The 24,109-nt window shown below is 48.5% G+C and overlaps 1 protein-coding gene across 1 annotated transcript in view; it reads right to left on the reverse strand.

Moving 5' to 3' along the window:
- Window positions 1-24,109, reverse strand: part of WASHC4 (WASH complex subunit 4) — a 987,939-nt gene that overhangs the window by 682,251 nt on the left and 281,579 nt on the right. Inside the window, exons 15-16 of the mRNA XM_085653223.1 lie at window positions 22,195-22,320; window positions 2,583-2,690 (exon numbers count right to left, since the gene is read on the reverse strand). Of these exons, the coding sequence (XP_085509349.1) occupies window positions 2,583-2,690; window positions 22,195-22,320 (234 nt within the window). The remainder of the gene's footprint in view (window positions 1-2,582; window positions 2,691-22,194; window positions 22,321-24,109) is intronic.

Raw genomic sequence — 24,109 nt, forward strand, 5'->3', positions numbered from 1 at the left:
CAGGATACCTATTGTTCTGCCTTCCTCTGCTCGAGCTTGGCTCAGCAGCAGGAGGGCAGAATCCTGTCTCTGGTTGGCAGCAGCCATGTTGTGCTGTCCAGGTCTAGAAGACTGGTACCGGGAGCACGAAGAGCTTACTGGAGGGCTCTTACAGTGCTTGGAATCATACCTCCCAAACCGTTTACGGTGGGGGGGTATGATTCCAAAATGTTTGATACCAAACATGATAGTATTCGTTGTAGCCATTTTTGAGATGGTCATCACGTAATTACGCGGTGCCCCTCTATATGGTATATGGCTGCTTCACTTACAACCCGGAAGAATGGACTCCGTAGACTGTAGGGGTGTCCTGCTCATGCAGGGGGCCTTCACACTTGGAACCAAGCACCTTGCCTTCAGGATTACAAAGGCCTGCTAGAGGGGTGACTTCTAGGTTTTAAGAGCCGTGACCCTAGCTATAGGAAACCTATATCTTTCATAAGTGGCGCTAGCACGAGCTTAAACAGGCTGCAATGGCATGCCTGTAGTTAGTTTGAATGGTCTCCCATGGGTGCATAATACATGCTTCAGTCCATGAGGGATCTCTAGGGTACCTACACCCTGGGTACCTTAGTACCATATACTATGGACTGATAAGGGTACCCCAGTATCCAATCAGGGATGTATCTAAGTGCTGAACATATCAATTTAAGGGAGAAAGCAGAGAGACTGGGGTCCTGATTAGGAGGATCCCAGTCAGACTAGTCAATAACAGCTTAGCACCAGGCAAAATGTGAGGGTAACCATAAAAGCAGATCCTACTTTCCTACAGTGGTCACATGTTTTAGTGGCAAAAGATGTGACATTACAAGGAAGACTGTCAGGAGAAGGAACTTGACACAGCAGCACCTGTGATTGTGCTCAATCTAGTAGCTATGGACATTTGAGAAAGGGACCCCAATGCTCTGAAGCACATCCATTATAGTAGAATCAGATTTGTGCAGGAGGTTAGAATCAATGGGAGGAAAGTGTCTGTCCTGAGGGATACTGGAGCCTTCCCCACTATGGTTGAGAGGAAGTGCCTTAAGCCTGAGGAGATACTCTCTGGAACCAAGGACACAGGATTGGTAGCCATTGGAGAGGGGATGGAGTAGTCTCTTGCCAGTGTTGAGATTGAGCTCAATGGCAAGACAGCAATGATTGATGTTGGGATAAGGGCAAAGCAAGGAGCTGGATATCTCGTAAGCAATGATTTGATTGGCTTGGTGTCAAGACCAGAAGCCTTTATGACTTGGACAACAGCAGCTATGCCAGTCTCAGAGTAAGGCTAGGAACATCTCTGATTTGCAGGACCAGGACAAGGTAGTTTGCAGGACAGGGCAGACTCTGGGAAGGCAGAATCCGTGGAGGTCATCGCTTCTGCTCCAGAGGGAGAGGATTACAATTCTTGTCAATCAAACTGTAAGTACGTTACTGATCTAGTACATGACTATCTGACCAAGTTAAGATTTCAACTCATTTAAGGCATGTGGTCAAGTATGTGTTGACAATTCCTTACTTCTGGCATAAAGCTTTGTATTTTTTTCTTTTCCATGCTCACAGGACTGCCTTTATCGTTGAAACTAACATCCTCCAACAAAAATCAGTAGACCAAACTATAGTGCTGTTTTCCATTTCCAGTCATGCATGTATTCACCATACATTTAATGTACAACAGAAGCCACAATTTGTCAAGAGGCCTTTGGAAAAGTAATTGTGTGAGGTAAAACTCCACTTATACGTCAAACGCTACTATTTACGAATGAAAAGTACAAATAGATTATTTTTACAAATTCAGTCAAAAGTATCATCAACAAGAAATGCTTAATCTAGAATACAAAATGATGGTGCAGGAAACAAAATGCATTATCTCCTCCACTAATAAACTTGGATAAAATGGCTTACCTTAAACATAAATATAATTAATTGGCAGGTAAGCAGGCTTGTATAGGTGACCAAAACAAAACAAAGGTCTCTGTCCATTCCAATAAGGTGGGCAAAGACACCTATTTTTAATACGGAATTGTGTTAGGTTCTTGAATAATCAGTGCTGTTAATGGTTGTCTAACCATTCTGCATTGTAAACTAGCATTAATGTGGCCAGTTAGCAGAGTACCCTATTCACTAACTGTTTAACATTTGTAGTGACACTATTCAAATCGTGGAAATGGGAAAGGCTCAAACACCAAAATAAAATACTCAGGAAGTCTAAGGAGCACAAGGTAAGCCACAAAACTATCTTCTGTTTTTAGATACTGTTTGATTTCTGATCCTTCCTTTGTAAACTGATTCACAGCTATCTGAGGTGAGACAGGGAGACAGAATGCAACACATGGTCTCTAGGTCACAGAACATCCTTAGCTGACATCCGGAGCATGAAGCAACAGTAATAATTGTCCTGAAAGCAGTGACTAGAACATCCATAGGAAAACCTTTCAGATGCCTTAAACTTTGCATCACACAGGAGAATTTGTACTTTAAATCAAAATATAATATTTCTTTTAATAGTCTTATCTAACATACATATAACACAGGCAGAATATTTAACAAATATGTGATCATACCTTGGCCACAGCAATAGCATGAAGTGCTTGATGTTGAAGATGCTGAGTTATATGTGACACAGAATCTGCCACAATCATGCTTCTTCTATGAAACGTGTGCTCTATGGCCTGCAAACAAAAACCAGAACATGCTAAAAAAACATATTGGTTACATTAAAACGTTTCAACATCGTTATGAATCTCAGTCTGGCTGATATGCTCTTTACTCTATAATAAGTCTATGACAATTAGACTTCACTCAACTATTACAATAATGTTCACACCATCGATAAACAACACTTGAAAAACTGAATAATTAATTGTAAAGCTGATAATACACCAAGGCGTTAAATAGCTCTGGATACAACTGACTGAATTTAAAAGGCACTCTTTTCCAAAACAGAATTAGGTTGTCAGACCTAAGATGTAGGCAAGCTACAGTTTCGAATAGTTGCATTTATTTGTAGGACAGAGGGGCGAACTCAACATATATGGACCGGCTTTATTTTATGATGTTTTTTTTAATATACTAAAAGAAAACATGACCAAGATTATGATGCTGCATTAACACAACAGCAGCATTACCAGAAGTCATGAGAGAATGTTTGCTTTGATGCAGCAGTGCTTGTAACAAAGCATTGTATGAAGAAATGAGGGTCCATGTAGCTCCTTGCAACAAGGAAAGGTTCCGATTGGGGGTATAATAAAAATAAACTTGAGTGAAGGGAGCACAAATCGTAAAGTGTCCCCTTTGGGAGTTCACAGTACGTATGTACTCAGCGATCTCTTTCTTACACCCGAGTACCATATCTTACAAATATATGTCATCCAATCACTGGAAATAATAAACACAAATTTGATTTGATTGTCTATTACCAAATATATATATATTTGGTAATAGACAATCAAATACAATTTTATTATATATATATATATATATATATATATATTTATGTGACCAAGAGCTGGATAGCTCGAAACGCGTCTTGTTTGCCCTGAAATAAATATCTGTTAACCACATTGGATTGGTGTGGCTCGTGCTTGCGAGGAAATTTTGCGAGCCTTTTGGTGGATATATCACAAAACATTTACATGAGAACAATCATATATCTTAAGTAAATAGGTGATTATTGAATACTATTGAGGACCAGCGTAGGATTTTCAATGCTCAGATAGGAAACTGCAATAAAGATCTCCCAGAATTATTAAGGGAGATAGAAAAAAAAAAGAAAAAGAACAGGACAAATATATTTGCGGAGGATGAAATAAGTTCTTTTTATTGTCAGAAATATCCATTTGTTCGAAGTTTTAAGGTAAAGCATGTTTGTTCTTATGAGGCAGGCTCGAGAAACCAGATTGACACTAGCACTGAGGAGAGCGGTTAATGTACAAGTTACTTACCTTCGGTAACGATGTATCTGGTAGAGACGATTCTAGCCGCAGATTCCTTAACGTAGAATTATCCCCAGGCGTGTGACTGGACCCGGAAAACTTTCTTGCCCAGCATCTCTGCGCGCCGGGGGGCGGTACCTCGCGACTCCGCCCCGATGTCCTCCGCGGGCATGACGTCAGCAAGGTCACATAAGCCCCACCCCAGCACGCTGACGTTAGTTTGCTTCGGAGAACTTTTCCGCACCACAACGCGGAGCCATCACAACAAAACTGAGGAGAGCATGGGAACAGTGTGCAAAAAAACCAGAGAAACAAAAAGAGAGAGACAAAAGGTGAGGAACAGCACCAGGTGACACCGAGTAGCCAGGAGGCTACAAAAGGAAAGCCAAAGCAGGAAGAGAGCAGACCACTTCTGAGGAACAACTGTGCAAGACAGGTGGCAGCACCAGGCAGCACAAAAGTACCAGAAGGCCACATCAGTAAAGCCACAGCAGGGAAAGCCTAAAGCACCCCTCCGCGGAACCACCGTGCAAGCCAAGACGAGAGCCGGGCTGGAGACACAAGCAGCGGAAAGCGCTGAAAGAGAGAGAGAGAGACTGCAACCATGGACCACACAGCAAAGCGCCACAAGCCCGGCACAGAGGAGCAACAGCAATCCACCTCCAGACTACACAGTCAAGGAGTGCCATAGCTTCGTTAAAGGAGCAGAAGGCCAAGGACAGGCAAAAGAACCCCTAGCGTAGAAGACCGCAAGGAGAACAGAAATTGCAACAACAAAGCGAAAAGAGCAAAAGCAGGCCCCTACACTGGAGAAAACCCAGCTGGAGGGAAGCCCGACAGGCAGAAAACAAAAATGAGCCCCACAGAAGACAAGCCACCCAGAGGGAGGCGAGCGCAGAAAACCAAGCGGAGGTTCCTCGCAGAACGGGGAGGAAGGGCGGGTCGTGAAGGAATCTGCGGCTAGAATCGTCTCTACCAGATTCATCGTTACCGAAGGTAAGTAACTTGTACATCTGATAGAGACTACTAGCCACAGATTCCTTAACGTAGAATAGATACCCTAGCATTACCCAGAAGGGAGGAGGGCCGCGAGAGAGCCTCCCCACCAGGAGAAACCAGGGCCCCAGTAGGGGACATGGCACAAGAACAAGAAGGAAAAGGCCAGGATATCTTAAGCCCAACCAGGGGCAGACAGCACCCCAAAAGCCTCAAGGAACACAAGGGCCACCTTGAACCCAGTGAGAAGAGGCAGAGCCAGATGCAGGGCCCACCGGCACAGAGATAGAAAAGAGCTGAAAACACGTTGGCCGCAAGCAGCGGATAATGCCGGAACGGCGCCACCGCCAACAGCACAGGCGGAAGAAGAAAAGCACCGTTGCGCGAAGCCCCAGCGGAACCAGAGGCAGGAGCGCAAGGAAACACATCAAGAGCACAACGGTGGAGTAGAACAATCAGTCCTGCACGGCACGCGCTGCCAGCAACAGGCAACACCACGGAACAGCGCACCCAGGAAAAGGCAGACGCCAGCCGAAGGCAGAGGCCAGGGAGGACCAGGACACACCCCAAGGGAGGGGCCAGGCCCGAAACACACACACACTGACCTACGAAGAAGTGGAGGAACCGGCAGAAAATAAGAGGGACGGAGGACGGCTCAAGCCGGCCACCAGAACACAGGCCAAGGAAAGCCAAACCCTCTGGAGCATCAGACAGAGGACCAAGCCAAAACACAGGACAAAAGTGCGGAACCGCCACAACACGATGCCGCAGACAGCAGGCTAGACCGGCCGAGCGACATGGCGACAAGGAGAAGGACGGACATACCGCAAGCTGCTCCAAGACAAATGGCAAGAAAATCGCACCTGCGACATACCGTGACGCCACGCAGAGCAAGGAACCCGAAAGGGTGACCACACCTCCCCAGCACATAAAAGAGCTATGTAATAGCTACAAGTACCCCACATAGGGTAGGTTACGTCCCAAGAACCATGGGAACACCTCTTAGGAAAAAATGTCCGCAACAGAGGACAAAACAGAAAGAACTGCAGAAAAACCACAGACGGCTTACCAAGCAGCTAATAAAGAAGAGACAGAAGGCCTAATCTCAGGGCCTACCGGACTTACCAAATGCCAATACAACAAGTCAACAAAGGGCCGGACCAGCAGCCAACAGCACCAAGGGCCCAACAAAAGGACCCCAAGGCACATCAACCAGATAGAACACACAACCTGGGCTACCCGTTACAAGACCCAAGGAAACAATACCTGGCTCAGCTAACTTAAGACTACTTGGGACTGACAATGGGTTCCCCCCATTGAATCTCCCTAGTGGACTTAACCAGGGGTTTGGGAGACAGAGGAATCACTCTGGTGACTCTAATGCTTCTCATGCCTCTAGAGGCTCTCAAGGTCACTCCAGAAGAAGGATGACCAGCCCTCAGAGGAGGGAGCATGAGGCCAGAATGAAGGAAGCTCAGCTGAGGATCAGGAGACAGGAGCTAGAAGTAGCCCTGATGGAAGAGAAACTGAACAAGGCTAGGCAACCTAGAGAGGGTGGGTCTATACCCACTGGTGGCAGCATTGTCCCTAGGGACAAAGATAGGGTCTTTGATAATAGGAACCTGTCCGAGGTTGTGCCCCCCTACAAAAGTGGGGATGATATCCACAAGTGGAGGACTGCTCTTGAGAGAGCCTGCAAAGTGCAGCAGGTTCCTGAAGACCAGTGGGCAGCAATCTTATGGCTCTCCTTTGAAGGTAGAGGCAGAGATAGACTCCTCGCTGTTAGAGAGTAGGATGTCAGAAACTACAGAGCCCTGAAGAGTGTCCTGGTTGATGGGTTAGGCTTAACCACTGAACAGTACAGGTTAATGTTCAGAGATACCCAGAAGACACAGACTCAGGACTGGTCTGAATATATTGAATGTGCCACTAAGGCTTTGGAGGGTTGGTTGCTGGGAAGTAAGGTGTCTGATTATACAGGATTGTACAATTTGATGATGAGAGAACAGATTTTAAATAACTGTCAAAACCAGCAACTGCATCAACACTTGGTTGACTCAGATCTGACCTCTCCCCAAGAATTGGGAAAGAAGGCAGACAAATGGGTCAGAACCAGGGTTAAGCAAAAGAACCAGAACCAGGGCCAAGGGGGTGATCAGAAGAAAACAGACCAAAAGGGTGATCAGAAATCCAAAGACCAGAAGTCTTCAACAGGGCCCCAAACTAGTACTAACGAGGGTGGGTCCCAACAACCTGAAGGGAAGAAGAAAGAAGGTCCAAAGAAACCCTGGTGCAAATCTTGCAAGAATACAACTCACTGGACTAGTGATTGTAAGAAGGGTGGAGCCCCCAACACTGTTGCCCCTAAGGCACCTGCTCCCAGTACTACTGTTAGCAGTGTTGGTCCCCAGACAAAGGGTGTAGTGGGAATCACTATGGGAACTGAAGGAGATTCTGACTTAGACAGAACCCTTACAAAGGCAGTCTTGATCTGTGATGGGGACATGGATTTGTCCCCGACTGTGAGCCCCAGTAATCTGGGCAAGTACAGACAGACTCCTTTAATAAATGCAAAAGTGGCTCAAGCCTACAGGGACACATGTGCCAGTGTCACTATGGTGACACCAGGCTTTGTGGATCCTGGACAGTACATACCAGGTGAGAATTACCTGGTTACCAATGCCAGCAATGCCACTACTTCATATAGTGTGGCTGTTGTTAACTTCTCATGGGGAGGGGTAACTAGCCTCAAAAGGGTCGTGGTTAGTGCAGACCTCCCAGTAGAATGTTTGTTGGGCAATGACCTAGAGAGTTCTCTATGGTCAGAAGTGGAGTACAGGACACATGCAGAGATGTTAGGTATATCACCACATGTCCTTGCTGTGACCAGGTCACAGGCCAAAAAGTGCCTTACTGAACCTCAGGTCTTGGATCCTGGAACAGTGGACCAAGCACCTACCAAGAAGAAGAACAGGATGGTTAAGGCTGTGCCTTCCCCCCTGCCTCCAAGTGATGATCAGCCTTCCCAGGAAGATGATCTTGAGAACCCTGAAGGAACTGTTCCTGAAGAGCTTGAACCTGACCAGGTTGAGTTTCTGGGGACAGGGGGATCTTCCAGGGCTGACTTGGGGCAGGCCCAGTTGTCCTGTCCATCTCTTGAACCCCTCAGACAGCTGGCTGCTGGGAATGCTTAAGGTACCCATAAAGTGTATTGGGATGATGGGCTCCTTTATTAAGAGGCTAGAGACCCAAAACCTGGTGCAACCAGGAGGTTGGTTATACCTCTGCAATTTAGGGGCTTCCTTCTTACCTTGGCCCATGATATTCCTCTAGCAGGACACTTAGGCCAGAACAAGACTTGGGACAGGCTTGTCCCTCACTTTCACTGGCCTCACATGAATGAAGATACCAAGGAGTGTTGTCGCTCCTGTGTGACCTGCCAAGCCAGTGGCAAATCAGGTGGCACAACAAAGGCCCCCCTAATACCACTACCTGTGGTGGGGGTTCCCTTTGAAAGAGTGGGAATAGATATAGTGGGTCCCATGGATCCCCCCACTGCATCTGGGCACAGATTTATACTGGTGGTAGTGGATCATGCCACCAGGTATCCAGAGGCAATTCCCCTTAGGACCACAACAGCTCCTGTTGTGGCCAGGGCCCTACTGGGAGTATTCTCCAGAGTGGGGTTTCCTAAGGAGGTGGTTTCTGACAGAGGTACCAACTTCATGTCAGGATACTTGACAGCTATGTGGAAGGAATGTGGCGTCAACTACAAGTTCACCACTCCTTATCACCCACAATGTAATGGGCTTGTTGAGAGATTCAACAAGACCCTAAAGGGTATGATCAAAGGATTACCTGAAAAGCTCAGGCGAAGATGGGACATCCTTCTACCCTGCCTTCTGTTTGCTTACAGAGAGGTCCCACAAAAAGGAGTTGGCTACACCCCCTTTGAATTGTTGTTTGGGCACCCTGTAAGAGGCCCCCTATGTCTGGTGAGGGAAGGATGGGAGTTACCTCTCAAAAAGCCTAAGCAAGACATAGTGGACTATGTACTTGGTCTCCGCTCCAGGATGGCTGAGTACATGGAGAAGGCATCCAAAAACCTTGAGGCAAGCCAGGCCTTACAGAAAGCTCGGCATGACCAAAAGGCTGTCTTGGTTGAGTTTCAGCCAGGACAGAAGGTATGGGTGTTGGAGCCAGTGGCCCCAGCAGCACTCCAAGACAAATGGTCTGGACCCCATACAATCCTGGAAAAGAAGGGAGAGGTTACCTACTTGGTGGACCTAGGCACTCCCAGGAGTCCCCACAGGGTACTCCATGTTCACAGGTTAAAAGCATATGTTGACAGGGCAGACATGGGCTTGCTCATGGCTACAGATGAGGGACAGGAGGAAGAGAGTGACCCTCTCCCAGACCTGTTGTCTCAGAACCCTGAAGATGGTTCAGTTGAAGGAGTGACCCTTGGAGGCAACCTCACTGAGCATCAGCAGATTGAATGTAGACAGGTTCTACAATCATTTCAGCATATGTTCTCACTGATACCTAGTCAAACTGATTGGTGTACCCATGTGGTGGACACCGGTGACAGTCTCCCTGTAAAGAACAAACTTTAAAGACAACCTGACCATGTCAGGGACTGTATAAAGGCTGAGGTACACAAAATGCTGGAACTGGGTGTCATTGAGCCCTCAGAGAGCCCCTGGGCTAGCCCAGTGGTTCTGGTCCCCAAACCTCACACCAAAGATGGCAAGAGAGAGATGAGGTTCTGTGTGGATTACAGAGGACTCAATGCTGTCACTAGGACAGATGCACATCCTATTCCAAGGGCAGATGAGCTGATAGATAAACTGGCTTCTGCTAAGTTTTTGAGCACATTTGATTAGACAGCTGGCTATTGGCAAATCAGGTTAGCTGAGGAGTCTAAGGCCAAAACAGCATTCTCCACCCCAGGAGGACACTACCAATTTTTGGTGATGCCCTTTGGTCTGAAGAATGCACCTGCCACCTTCCAAAGGTTGGTGAATCAAGTCCTTACTGGGTTGGATGACTTTTGTGCAGCATATCTTGATGACATTGCTGTCTTTAGCTCCACCTGGGAGGATCACCTGATGCACCTGAAGAAGGTACTTGAGGCTCTGCAAAAGGCAGGCCTCACTATCAAGGCTACTAAGTGCCAGATAGGGCAGAGTAAGGTTGTGTACTTGGGCCACCTTGTAGGTGGAGGCCAAGTTCAACCACTGGAGAGTAAGATACAATCCATCAAGGACTGGTCTCCTCCAACCACCCAGACTCAAGTTCGAGCTTTCTTGGGCTTGACTGGGTACTACAGGAAGTTTGTTAAGAACTATGGGTCCATTGTGACTCCTCTTAATGATCTGACATCCAAAAAGATGCCCAAAAAGGTTCAGTGGACAGTAAGCTGTCAAAAGGGATTTGATGACCTGAAGAAGGCCATGTGCTCTGCACCTATCCTGAAAAGTCCTGACTACTCCAAAGAGTTTATTGTCCAAACAGATGCTTCTGAGTTGGGTGTGGGAGCTGTGCTGTCACAACTTAATGTAGATGGTCAAGACCAACCCATTGCTTTTATTAGCAGAAGGTTAACCCCCAGAGAGAAGAATTGGTCAGCTATTGAGAGGGAGGCCTTTGCTGTGGTGTGGGCCCTGAAGAAGCTGAGGCCATACTTGTTTGGCACTCACTTCAAGATTCAGACCGACCAGAAGCCCCTCTTGTGGCTAAATCAGATGAAGGGTGAAAACCCCAAACTGCTTAGGTGGTCCATTTCCCTACAGGGGATGGACTTTACAGTGGAGCACCGGCCAGGTACAGACCATGGGAATGCAGATGGTCTCTCCAGGTACTTCCACTTAGGACATGAAGACGAGACTGGTCAAGAATGTGAGAAGTTGGCCTGGTATATGATGTTCACTAGTTAAAGTGACCACCTTGTACCATGCCAAGCAACCCTTTGGTGAGCAGCGGTTGGGATTTGAGCTTGCTGTGTTTTACCGTTGTAATCTCTTTGTTACCAATTGAAAGATCACACAGGTACCTGTAGGTACATATAAAACAAGATTAGTTATATACTTAAGTTCTACTGAACTTAGTTGCTGTAGAGCAAAGGGAGTAGCACACCCTGACTACAACTACTAGATAGGTTTAGTAGGAAAACCCGAGTGTAGGTAGTTGCAACACATCCACCCACACTTAAGAGCAATGGCTGGGGCAGAGGGGTCCAATGTACCCATCTCTGTCGAGAGTGACCCCCAGAGGGCACCATCCATCTTTGCTACCCTAAACCAGAATGAGCTCAGGCAGTTGGCTAATATCAGAGGCCTTAAACAGCCCAGAAACCCTACATCTGCTGAACTCAGAGAACTCTTACAAGCTGATGAAGATCAGAGAACTCTCAAGAAAGCCTCCCAGTTAGACCCCTCAGGGACTGGAAAAGGAGGCCCTCCTTCTGAAGATGCTACTGCAGTACCCTTTTCTAACAGTCGCCCCTTAGTTGAGAATCAGACTACAGATGATGAGGATCAGCATAGGGACAGGGATGACAAAGGGGGTGAGTCTGATAGTAGTAGTAGTTCTGATGGGAGAAATAGCCCAGTGCCAGGTGCAATACCTGGCTCAGCTAACTTAAGACTACTTGGGACTGACAATGGGTTCCCCCCATTGAATCTCCCTAGTGGACTTAAACAGGGGTTTGGGAGACAGAGGAATCACTCAGGTGACTCTAATGCTTCTCATGCCTCTAGAGGCTCTCAAGGTCACTCCAGAAGAAGGATGACCAGCCCTCAGAGGAGGGAGCATGAGGCCAGAATGAAGGAAGCTCAGCTGAGGATCAGGAGACAGGAGCTAGAAGTAGCCCTGATGGAAGAGAAACTGAACAAGGCTAGGCAACCTAGAGAGGGTGGGTCTATACCCACTGGTGGCAGCATTGTCCCTAGGGAAAAAGATAGGGTCTTTGATAATAGGAACCTGTCCAAGGTTGTGCCACCCTACAAAAGTGGGGATGATATCCACAAGTGGATGACTGCTCTTGAGAGAGCCTGCGAAGTGCACCAGGTTCCTGAAGACCAGTGGGCAGCAATCTTATGGCTCTCCTTTGAAGGTAGAGGCAGAGATAGACTCCTCACTGTTAGAGAGGAGGATGTCAGAAACTACAGAGCCCTGAAGAGTGTCCTGGTTGATGGGTTAGGCTTAACCACGGAACAGTACAGGTTAATGTTCAGAGATACCCAGAAGACACAGACTCGGGACTGGTCTGAATATATTGAATGTGCCACTAAGGCTTTGGAGGGTTGGTTGCTGGGAAGTAAGGTGTCTGATTATACAGGATTGTACAATTTGATGATGAGAACAGATTTTAAATAACTGTCAAAACCAGCAACTGCATCAACACTTGGTTGACTCAGATCTGACCTCTCCCCAAGAATTGGGAAAGAAGGCAGACAAATGGGTCAGAACCAGGGTTAAGCAAAAGAACCAGAACCAGGGCCAAGGGGGTGATCAGAAGAAAACAGACCAAAAGGGTGATCAGAAATCCAAAGACCAGAAGTCTTCAACAGGGCCCCAAACTAGTACTAACGAGGGTGGGTCCCAACAACCTAAAGGGAAGAAGAAAGAAGGTCCAAAGAAACCCTGGTGCAAATCTTGCAAGAATACAACTCGCTGGACTAGTGATTGTAAGAAGGGTGGAGCCCCCCAACACTGTTGCCCCTAACGAACCTGCTCCCAGTACTACTGTTAGCAGTGTTGGTCCCCAGACAAAGGGTGTAGTGGGAATCACTATGGGAACTGAAGGAGATTCTGACTTAGACAGAAACCTTACACAGGCAGTCTTGATCTGTGATGGGGACATGGATTTGTCCCCGACTGTGAGCCCCAGTAATCTTGGCAAGTACAGACAGACTCCTTTAATAAATGCAAAAGTGGCTCAAGCCTACAGGGACACATGTGCCAGTGTCACTATGGTGACACCAGGCTTTGTGGATCCTGGACAGTACATACCAGGTGAGAATTACCTGGTGACCAATGACAGCAATGCCACTACTTCATATAGTGTGGCTGTTGCTAACTTCTCATGGGGAGGGGTAACTGGCCTCAAAAGGGTTGTGGTTAGTGCAGACCTCCCAGTAGAATGTTTGTTGGGCAATGACCTAGAGAGTTCTCTATGGTCAGAAGTGGAGTACAGGACACATGCAGAGATGTTAGGTATATCACCACATGTCCTTGCTGTGACCAGGTCACAGGCCAAAAAGTGCCTTACTGAACCTCAGGTCTTGGATCCTGGAACAATGGACCAAGCACCTACCAAGAAGAAGAACAGGATGGTTAAGGCTGTGCCGTCCCCCCTGCCTCCAAGTGATGATCAGCCTTCCCAGGAAGATGATCTTGAGAACCCTGAAGGAACTGTTCCTGAAGAGCTTGAACCTGACCAGGTTGAGTTTCTGGGGACAGGGGGACCTTCCAGGGCTCACTTGGGGCAGGCCCAGTTGTCCTGTCCATCTCTTGAACCCCTCAGACAGCTGGCTGCTGCTGAGGCTGCTGGGAATGCTCAAGGTACCCATAAAGTGTATTGGGATGATGGGCTCCTTTATTCAGAGGCTAGAGACCCAAAACCTGGTGCAACCAGGAGGTTGGTTATACCTCTGCAATTTAGGGGCTTCCTTCTTACCTTGGCCCATGATATTCCTCTAGCAGGACACTTAGGCCAGAACAAGACTTGGGACAGGCTTGTCCCTCACTTTCACTGGCCTCACATGAATGAAGATACCAAGGAGTTTTGTCGCTCCTGTGTGACCTGCCAAGCCAGTGGCAAATCAGGTGGCACAACAAAGGCCCCCCTAATACCACTACCTGTGGTGGGGGTTCCCTTTGAAAGAGTGGGAATAGATATAGTGGGTCCCATGGATCCCCCCACTGCATCTGGGCACAGATTTATACTGGTGGTAGTGGATCATGCCACCAGGTATCCAGAGGCAATTCCCCTTAGGACCACAACAGCTCCTGTTGTGGCCAGGGTCCTACTGGGAGTATTCTCCAGAGTGGGGTTTCCTAAGGAGGTGGTTTCTGACAGAGGTACCAACTTCATGTCAGGATACTTGACAGCTATGTGGAAGGAATGTGGCGTCAACTACAAGTTCACCACTCCTTATCACCCACAATGTAATGGGCTTGTTGAGAGATTCAACAAGACCCTAAAGGGTATGATCAAAGGATTGCCTGAAAAGCTCAGGCGAAGATGGGACATCCTTCTACCCTGCCTTCTGTTTGCTTACAGAGAGGTCCCACAAAAAGGAGTTGGCTACACCCCCTTTGAATTGTTGTTTGGGCACCCTGTAAGAGGCCCCCTATGTCTGGTGAGGGAAGGATGGGAGTTACCTCTCAAAAAGCCTAAGCAAGACATAGTGGACTATGTACTTGGTCTCCGCTCCAGGATGGCTGAGTACATGGAGAAGGCATCCAAAAACCTTGAGGCAAGCCAGGCCTTACAGAAAGCTTGGCATGACCAAAAGGCTGTCTTGGTTGAGTTTCAGCCAGGACAGAAGGTATGGGTGTTGGAGCCAGTGGCCCCAGCAGCACTCCAAGACAAATGGTCTGGACCCCATACAATCCTGGAAAAGAAGGGAGAGGTTACCTACTTGGTGGACCTAGGCACTCCCAGGAGTCCCACAGGGTACTCCATGTTAACAGGTTAAAAGCATATGTTGACAGGGCAGACATGGGCTTGCTCATGGCTACAGATGAGGGACAGGAGGAAGAGAGTGACCCTTTCCCAGACCTGTTGTCTCAGAACCCTGAAGATGGTTCAGTTGAAGGAGTGACCCTTGGAGGCAACCTCACTGAGCATCAGCAGATTGAATGTAGACAGGTTCTACAATCATTTCAGCATATGTTCTCACTGATACCTAGTCAAACTGATTGGTGTACCCATGTGGTGGACACCGGTGACAGTCTCCCTGTAAAGAACAAACTTTACAGACAACCTGACCATGTCAGGGACTGTATAAAGCCTGAGGTACACAAAATGCTGGAACTGGGTGTCATTGAGCCCACAGAGAGCCCCTGGGCTAGCCCAGTGGTTCTGGTCCCCAAACCTCACACCAAAGATGGCAAGAGAGAGATGAGGTTCTGTGTGGATTACAGAGGACTCAATGCTGTCACTAGGACAGATGCACAGCCTATTCCAAGGGCAGATGAGCTCATAGATAAACTGGCTTCTGCTAAGTTTTTGAGCACATTTGATTTGACAGCTGGCTATTGGCAAATCAGGTTAGCTGAGGAGTCTAAGGCCAAAACAGCATTCTCCACCCCAGGAGGACACTACCAATTTTTGGTGATGCCCTTTGGTCTGAAGAATGCACCTGCCACCTTCCAAAGGTTGGTGAATCAAGTCCTTACTGGGTTGGATGACTTTTGTGCAGCATATCTTGATGACATTGCTGTCTTTAGCTCCACCTGGGAGGATCACCTGATCCACCTGAAGAAGGTACTTGATGCTCTGCAAAAGGCAGGCCTCACTATCAAGGCTACTAAGGGCCAGATAGGGCAGAGTAAGGTTGTGTACTTGGGCCACCTTGTAGGTGGAGGCCAAGTTCAACCACTGGAGAGTAAGATACAATCCATCAAGGACTGGTCTCCTCCAACCACCCAGACTCAAGTTCGAGCCTTCTTGGGCTTGACCGGGTACTACAGGAAGTTTGTTAAGACCTATGGGTCCATTGTGACTCTTCTTAATGATCTGACATCCAAAAAGATGCCCAAAAAGGTTCAGTGGACAGTAAGCTGTCAAAAGGCATTGATGACCTGAAGAAGGCCATGTGCTCTGCACCTATCCTGAAAAGTCCTGACTACTCCAAAGAGTTTATTGTCCAAACAGATGCTTCTGAGTTGGGTGTGGGAGCTGTGCTGTCACAACTTAATGTAGATGGTCAAGACCAACCCATTGCTTTTATTAGCAGAAGGTTGACCCCCAGAGAGAAGAATTGGTCAGCTATTGAGAGGGAGGCCTTTGCTGTGGTGTGGGCCCTGAAGAAGCTGAGGCCATACTTGTTTGGCACTCACTTCAAGATTCAGACCGACCATAAGCCCCTCTTGTGGCTAAATCAGATGAAGGGTGAAAACCCCAAACTGCTTAGGTGGCCCATTTCCCTACAGGGGATGGACTTTACAGTGGAGCACCGGCCAGGTACAGACCATGGGAATGCAGATGGTCTCTCCAGGTACTTCCACTTAGGACATGAAGACGAGACTGGTCAAGGCTAGTTTAATGTCTCTGCGTTTGGGGGGGGGGGGGGGTTGTGTAGGAGAGTAGGGTCTGCTATCCTATGGTCACCCCAAATTTTTGCTTTTTGCTTCACTGGTTTTTGACATTTCGAGGCTGTGGGCCTGCTAATCAGACCCCCAGCCTGCTGTTCTCTCTACTAAATTGACACTATGCACCCTAGGTGCATAACCAATTGGGATTGGATCACCCTGTGAGCCCCTGTACCAGTGTACACTAGGTACCCAGGGCATTAGTGTATCTAAGGCCTACCAGGGGCTGAAGCATGTATTATGCCACCCCTGGCCTGGCCTAGAAATTTGACACAACTGGCTGATCACTCAGCTGGGGTAAGCTGGTGTAACCACCTCTTACTTAGGTGTAGTATACCTATATCTAACCTTAAATGGGACACATGTTAACCTATAAGTCACTCCTATGGCAGGCCTTAACAATCCTGAAGGCAGAGTGCTTGGTTCCATGTGACATGGTGCTCTGGCATGAGCTGAGCCTGTCTGCAGTGGTCGGAACAACTTCCTTCTACAGTTTCCAGATATCGTCATACCATATACTCTTAAGTGCATTATGAACCTCGCGTTTAAATGCTATCTTTGGTTTGGCTTTATCAAAACATGTCGAGAAAGGTGTCATACAGATTGGAATACTAACCCCTCGCCAATTCTGGCGACGGGGTTAGCATTCCACCCTTCTAGAGGGACACGACATGTACAGAACCTGAAACCCGGGTAAAATCAGACATAGCCTCAGCTTCACAAAATGGACGCTGCCACCACAGACACAAGTCTGCCCTCCTGCTGCTGGGAGTCCTTCCAGCTTGGGAGACGTGGACAAAGGGTTTCCTGCCAGGGGAGGTGCGTGCACCACCCCAGACAGGATTTTGTGTATTGGTCAGGTAGGGCTTGAATAGAATCAAACATGCCTGAGGCTCACAAGGAGCCTCGGTGCATATGCCAGTTCAAACCGGTCTTGGGGCACACCAGCCCCAGACCTGGGGCGAGCTGGACAAAGAATTGGGGGTGTAACCACCCCCCTTCCTGGTCCCACCCTTAGGGAGGGACCTAGCAGGTAGTCCGGCCCCTAGAATCCGCTTAAAGGTAGGAGCTGTATCCTAAGACTTCAGACATCCTGGAATCAACTTGAAACTAAGAAGAAGACGGGAACTTCGACGTTCTGCTGCACAGAAGTCTGAAGGAAATCTCCCCTGTGGTCAGGGAGTGACCATCTTGCTAACGCAAGCACCATCCAGCGAATCGACGTCTGCTTTGCCGCCGCCTCCTGCCAGAGCCCGAGCCCAGAGACCGACAAGACCTGGACCACCAGACCTCTCACAGCCCGATCCACAGTCCCTGCAAAGAAGGAACCCGTGGAGGCACCGAGACACGTGGAGCCAGCCATCTTGGAAGACACTCGACAAGCTGCAAGCGCGACAACAGAGGCTCCCTCCAAGTTGTGCTTTGGGTCCTGAGAAGCCCAACACCCGAGCAGCATCTGCACCAAAGGTGAGCCCTCCAGCATCTCCACGATCGGCGTGGGGCCCCTCTGCACTTTGCAACTCGACGCGCCTGCCCGGTCCCTGGCCCGTTGGCTAGTGGCCATCTTGGCGAACTATCTTGAAAACTACGACGCTTGTCTGGTTGCTCCAGACTGGCCCCTGCTGCCCTCCAAAGGAGCAGCCCCTCTGACCTTGCTGGTCAGAACCACAAGCTTTCTTCAATTCCTGCGACTCCTGCTTTTGCCAAAGCTTGTTTGCTTCCTTTGAGTCGCCGACACCGCCGACAGCGAGAGCCTGCGTGGGACAGCTCGTGAACCGACTCCTGGACGTCGTCGACCTTCAGGGACCACGTGGCTGCGGAGACAAGCTACACCTCTTCACCTGTTTGCACCCGACATCGCCTGGTACCTACCTGGTGCCACGCCGGTCACTGGCTAGTGACTGTGAACACTGTCCCCTCTGCTTTCAGGTCTTCTACAACTCCGATCCACCCTTGGATCCACCGCATCTCTTCTGGACCGACCGCCTGCAGCATCTTTGTCATCAGGCTCCATTGAACAGATAGACGAAACCCGACGCACTTCGAGACCTATGCACCCGCTTCCTGTGGATGAGGTAAAGCTGGCACTCCGGTGCACAAGGGTAGAGAAACATCTCTAATGTCTAGGTTTTAAGCCTTAAGTTTGTAGTCCACCGAGAAGACCCTTCTAGCAGTAACTTTTGAACTTTTACACACCCATTGAAAACCTATGGGAGCCCGCGTGTAACTTTCCTCACTGTACACGCGACCCGTGGACCTCCTGGTCACTAACTGAAGTTAGCTCCTTGTAGGCCCAGCGATTCTAGAGGCCCTAGGCCTTTTCCTTTTCCTAGTCGTGGTACTTATACCACTATTTTAGTATATGGTTCGAGCAGCCACCAGGGCCTATCCATATAAAGTGCAACTTCTGTATATTGTAATACGTTCTTGTTTAACGATTTGTGCTCCTGTGCTCATAAAGAGTCTAGGGGATACTTTGAGTAATAAATACATATATATTTTGAATATATATCTGTGTGGTGTCCTTTCATTGGTATAAAGGGGGGTTACATATGGTAAAACAGCTTGCTTTACATGCCAAAACGAGTTTAGCCTGAAAGACTGCTTAGCCTACGCTACCACTAGGGCAGCTGGTCCAAAAAGGTTAACTTACAACCACACCATAAGGGTTGCTTGGCATGGTACAAGGTGGTCACTTTAACTAGTGAACATCATATACCAGGCCAACTTCTCACAGCCGTTCTCTAACGTTCTCAGGGAAAACACTATACCGTGGCTAGGCATGGCGACAAAGGTCCACCGAAGTAGCCATGGTACGACCAAGCACCTCCGAAACGTCCAGAGCCGAGCGAAGAATGAACGCCGCCAGCTCTCAGCCATCCAACACATGGTGCCGCAGATCAACGCAGGCACCCTCCGGAGAAGCGGAAGACATAAGGAACTCCGCCGAGTCCCATAAGCAAGAAGTGGCTCTGGCCAACACACAAAGAGTGTAAAGGGCCCGCAAAGCAGCACTAGAGGAGGCGAAGATATTGCGCCCCCAGGAATCTAACCAGTGGGCCTCCCGTGACAGGGGAGACAACACCGATGGTAGGGAGGGAAAGGCAGTCTGTAAAAGAGGTCCCCTGGTAGAAGGGTGGAGTGAAAGACAGACACGATCATGCGGAGCAGGACGGTGGCGTGCAGAAGTGGCTGGGGCACCGGGTCCCCCTGGCAGGACGCCCCCAGACCACCAAAAGAGAATTGTGGAGCGATGCCTCGAAGGGAAGAAGCAGAGTCCTGATGGAGAATCTCCAGCAGATGATCCGTGGGGAAATGGGCAGCTGGATCGCCCATACGCAAGATACCCGCAGCCATGGAAACAGCCCGAGCGAAGGCAGCACTCGCCTCCGTAGGGCCCAGCGGCAGGGAAAGCAGCTCCTCCATGTGCGACGTCTGCAAGCTAATGTGGCCGTCCCCCAGCCCAACCAGAGGAAGAAAAGGCCAAGCCCGGAAAGGGGGAAGGTGGACCGATGAATGGGGAACCTGAGGCGCCTCCGGCGAAGACTGTGGGCGCGGAGATGGAAAAGAGCCGTCCTTAGAGGACGTCGGGGAAAAGGCCACGACGCGGCGACCCGTCTCCGGAGAAGATGAAACCAACAACCGCCGAACGTCTGGAGAAGAGGGGGCGTCCGAAGACGAATCAACGACCAGACGTCGGCCTGGCGCCGTAGAGTCCGCCACCGGCATCAGGTCAACGTCGACCGGCGCCGAATGGGACGCCAGAACGACCTCCACCACAACGCGCGGTGCAGGAGACCGAGGCGGGGTCGGAGCTAAGGAACAGTGCCGAAAAGGCATCGACTCGACCTCCGACGAGGCAGCCGCCTGCGCCTGAGTGGCGTCACCTCGGCCTCGGACAAGGCTGCCGCCTGCCCAGAGGACCGAGGGGGATTCGAGGACATGCCCAGAGCTCCGGCAACCTCCTGCGACACCACAGGGACCCCGCGGGGGTTTGCGGCGAGGCAGAGGCGCCGTGGTCCAAAGGAGGGAACCCCGAAGTGCCGCACCCTGACGGCACCACAACTGCAGAACCTGGAGCCGAACCTGTCGGCGCTGGAGCCGCCGGCGACGCCACCGAAGTCCCCGAACGCGGCAAGGGATCCGCAGACGTCCCAGTAAGAGAAGGAGACGAGGGAAGAGCCAAAGTGGCCTGCAAGGCCACTGCATAGGCCTCCATCTGGGCTCTGGTCACCTGCGCCGGGGAACGGAGGATAGGGTGGCGACGCGCGGGCCGCACCACCCGCAGAGAACCCGTGCCCCCAACAGTCCGGGGACCGGGCCTCGGGGACAAACTGTGACACTTACCAACAGGTGAGCGACGCCCTTGCGACCTGGGAGAGGGACAATGTCGGAGACGGAAGCGGCGGATCTTGAAGCCTTCCGCGGGGGACGGGCGCAGCGACGCCGCAGACCTGGACATGCGCGCCGAAAGGAGTTTCCTCCGGCGCTCCCGCCGGGACTTCGGCTTCATTTGCTGACACGCCTCACAGTCCGTGGAGTTTCCCCAAACACCACATGCAGATGGGGTGAGGATCCGTTGCCGACATCTGGCGCGCGCAAGACGAGCACGTCTTGAAGCCCGAAGGCATTCGCACACTGATCTCAAGAAAAACGCTCAAAGCGGAAAAAGAAGGCCTGAATCAGGCCAGGAACACGATCCGGAACTGCGTTACACACTGAAAAGAAGAAAACTGACGTAATCGCGCCAGGGTGGGGCTTATGTGACCTCGCAGACGTCACGCCCGCAGAGGACGTGGGGCAGAGTCGCGAGGTCCCGGCACACAGAGATGCTGGGCAAGAAAGGTTTCCGGGTCCAGTCTCACGCCTGGGGATAATTCTACGTTAAGGAATCTGCGGCTAGTAGTCTCTATCAGATGTAATTTATGCAGGAACTATTTTCCCAGATCAGCGCCCAACACAATCTTAATCTATACACAAACGCGACCGACAACATCTGAACTCCAACAGTCTAAATATGGAGACAGTGAGACTGATGCATCTACAGGCTAGGTAAAATCGCTGAGTACTCTCTAAGACACACAGGACAGATCATGCTATCATGCAATTATACCAACGTAACACTCAGCATTCCATGCCCACGCTACAGTGCTGCATGTATCTGGCACCTCGCTACTCCCCTTTGGATAATGGTGGATATTGGTGTATGCCTTTGCCCAGCTAGAATTCCAAGTATTATTGTTTTTTCCTCTTTTCAAATATGTACGTATAGATGTGTGTATATATGCATGTGTTTCGTGTATAGCGCAAACCAAGTTAAAAGCCAACAGAGTGTGCTATACAGTGTCAAAGCCAAGGATACATTTAGCAAGTGACTGGACCGATAGCTGCTTTCTAGGAGTAGAAATGTAATTGTTCTGCATCATGAAACAGTGTTCTTTAAAGATATTAAGTCTTCAACTTCCTTATAAATTGGAGCAGCATCGGGACTTGATGGTTCCACAAATACAGATCCTGGGTGCATAGAAGGAAAAGGCTTGTTGCATTCTTTTTTACTCTTCTTTGTCTCCAGCCAGATAGTGTCTTGTCTAAGGGTGTACAGCGTGCTAGAGATTGTGAGCTTGCTATACAGGATAAGCATAGTGCTGGCTGTGCGTCATCGTAAGTGATGAGCTGGTTGCGAAGGTGGCACAGGCCAGCAAGGGGAGTCAGTAGGGTTCCATCATTTTTTTATGATTATATTCTACTGTATGAAACCAATACAAAGAATGCAACAATTAATGAAAAAAAAACTATTGTAACATGTAAGGGTGACATAAGAAGATCTATAACTGCAAATGGTATATTACACAGATTAATGAAGATGTTTGATTTAGAGCCCAATATTTAGGATACATAACTAAAAGATGCACTGACTTGCCTTGAGAAGTTCAACCAATCTACATAAAGCTTTGACAGATGTTTTGGTCATAGGCTTCCGAGTGGCCATGTGAAGGTTCATGGTGGTTTTAATGATGTTACAAAGTCCACATGCATAAAGAAAACCCTGCAAAGAAATTGAAACAAGTCAATTAAATCCCTGGAAGTGCCTACAAAATAAAGGATATTGGTAATTTCAAGATGTATTTTATACATGAAAAAAGCATCTGTCTTGTAATAGTAGGGCTATGGTTAAAACACAAATTAAAAAAACAAAATTGGAATTTTCGCATTTTTTCCATTTTAACACAATTTTTTGTTATACCACACATCATAGGTGAATCATTTGAAGGGCGACGTTTAAGAATGGACGTAATCCATGACTGTATGAACACTAATAGAAAGGCTATTTGTAGGTATTTTGTTGTAATGTGTGGACCCTTAAGATGTCACATTTCCTTGTCTTATGGAAGGGCTGGCTATGGGCATATAGAGTGAAGGAAACAGAGCCTCTGAAGGAGGCATCAGTATAAAAGGATGGTTAGAGGGAGTTCTGCAGACACAAATAGGGGTACATCCTAAACAAAGGTCAGCTCAACTGCTGCAGGCTGAATGGAACAGAGGAACATCCAATGAAGGCAATTAGGACACAGAAAGCAGTACTAGGGCAGTATAAAGTATGCCTCCCACAAAAATATAAGTTTATACCCCAAGAATGGCCTGCATGAAAATGGCTCTTCTCTCCTTTGTTCCCCAAATTAATAATCAAATGTTCCTTACAAGAAAGAATTCTGGAGAGTTTAATTCACTAGATCAAACAATTCCAAGCGGTAAAGGAATCGCGCATCAAACACAAGTACATGTGATTAGGTACCAGACATCTCAAAAGCAGCCTGTCTGAATCAGCTTTCAAAAACTGAATCAACTGTAGAATGATCTGGGTATCCCACGACTGAAATCCACATTAGCATAAGATTATGGAATTCTCCAATCAATACCAGAATAAAGACACTACTTGACAGAATGCCAACAAGCTAGGGAAAAAGCACACACCTCATACTTAGACCGAGTTGCTATCCATACATTATTCATCCCCAGTTGGATAGCCATATTTTTCGGGGCGTCTTTATTTTTTATTATTTTAATCAAAGTCAGCCAAGCTCAGTCCAGCATGAAATCCTAAACATCAGTAAAATTCCTACCTACAGGGATGCTCTCGGATGTCGCTCAAGAGGGGTCTGGAAGGGGAGGCGGGAACAAGGCAGACAGGGGTTACAGGGCCCTAAACGCGGGGCTTGAGTGTCATTTGCCACTGGTGTCATGGGATATGTCCTACTAGGATGCTGTAAACTGGGCCAAGTACAACCCCTTTCGTAAATGACTATTGGCAGGGTTGGGCAGAACAGCCATACATGTTTGAAGGTAGTGTGGGGGTGCTCGAGCACAACACTATATAATTAATAATCAACCAACAGACATGATAACTCCAATGTCCAGCCCAGTGCTTATCTTTCCAAAGAAATAAAGTAAATCACAATTGTACTAAATACTACAAAATGTAACTGTGTACAAAATACTACACAACGTAAAGAGATATAATCATCAGTGATCCTGGGTGATAATTCTCTTACTGGGTAGAATACAGGGGTGTATTGGCAACAATGACATCTTGTCTCCCTTCCAAGCTGGATTTCCTAGGATGGTAAGCACCAAGGACCAGCTCTTCTGCTTCCTTCTTCTATAATGGAAGACGGTCGTGATCAACGGAGGAAGCTTGTACTTTGACTTCGTTGATCTCAAACCGGCATTTGACCTGGTACCCCACAAGAAACTGTTGTATGCCCTTTCTTGTATGGGCATGCCCTTAACTCTCCTGAATATTATTATTATTCATATGCATGTGGATAAGTACGCGC

Source organism: Triturus cristatus, chromosome 4_1 (assembly GCF_964204655.1).
Source record: "Triturus cristatus chromosome 4_1, aTriCri1.1, whole genome shotgun sequence".
In the NCBI taxonomy this organism is placed as follows: Eukaryota; Metazoa; Chordata; class Amphibia; order Caudata; family Salamandridae; genus Triturus; species Triturus cristatus.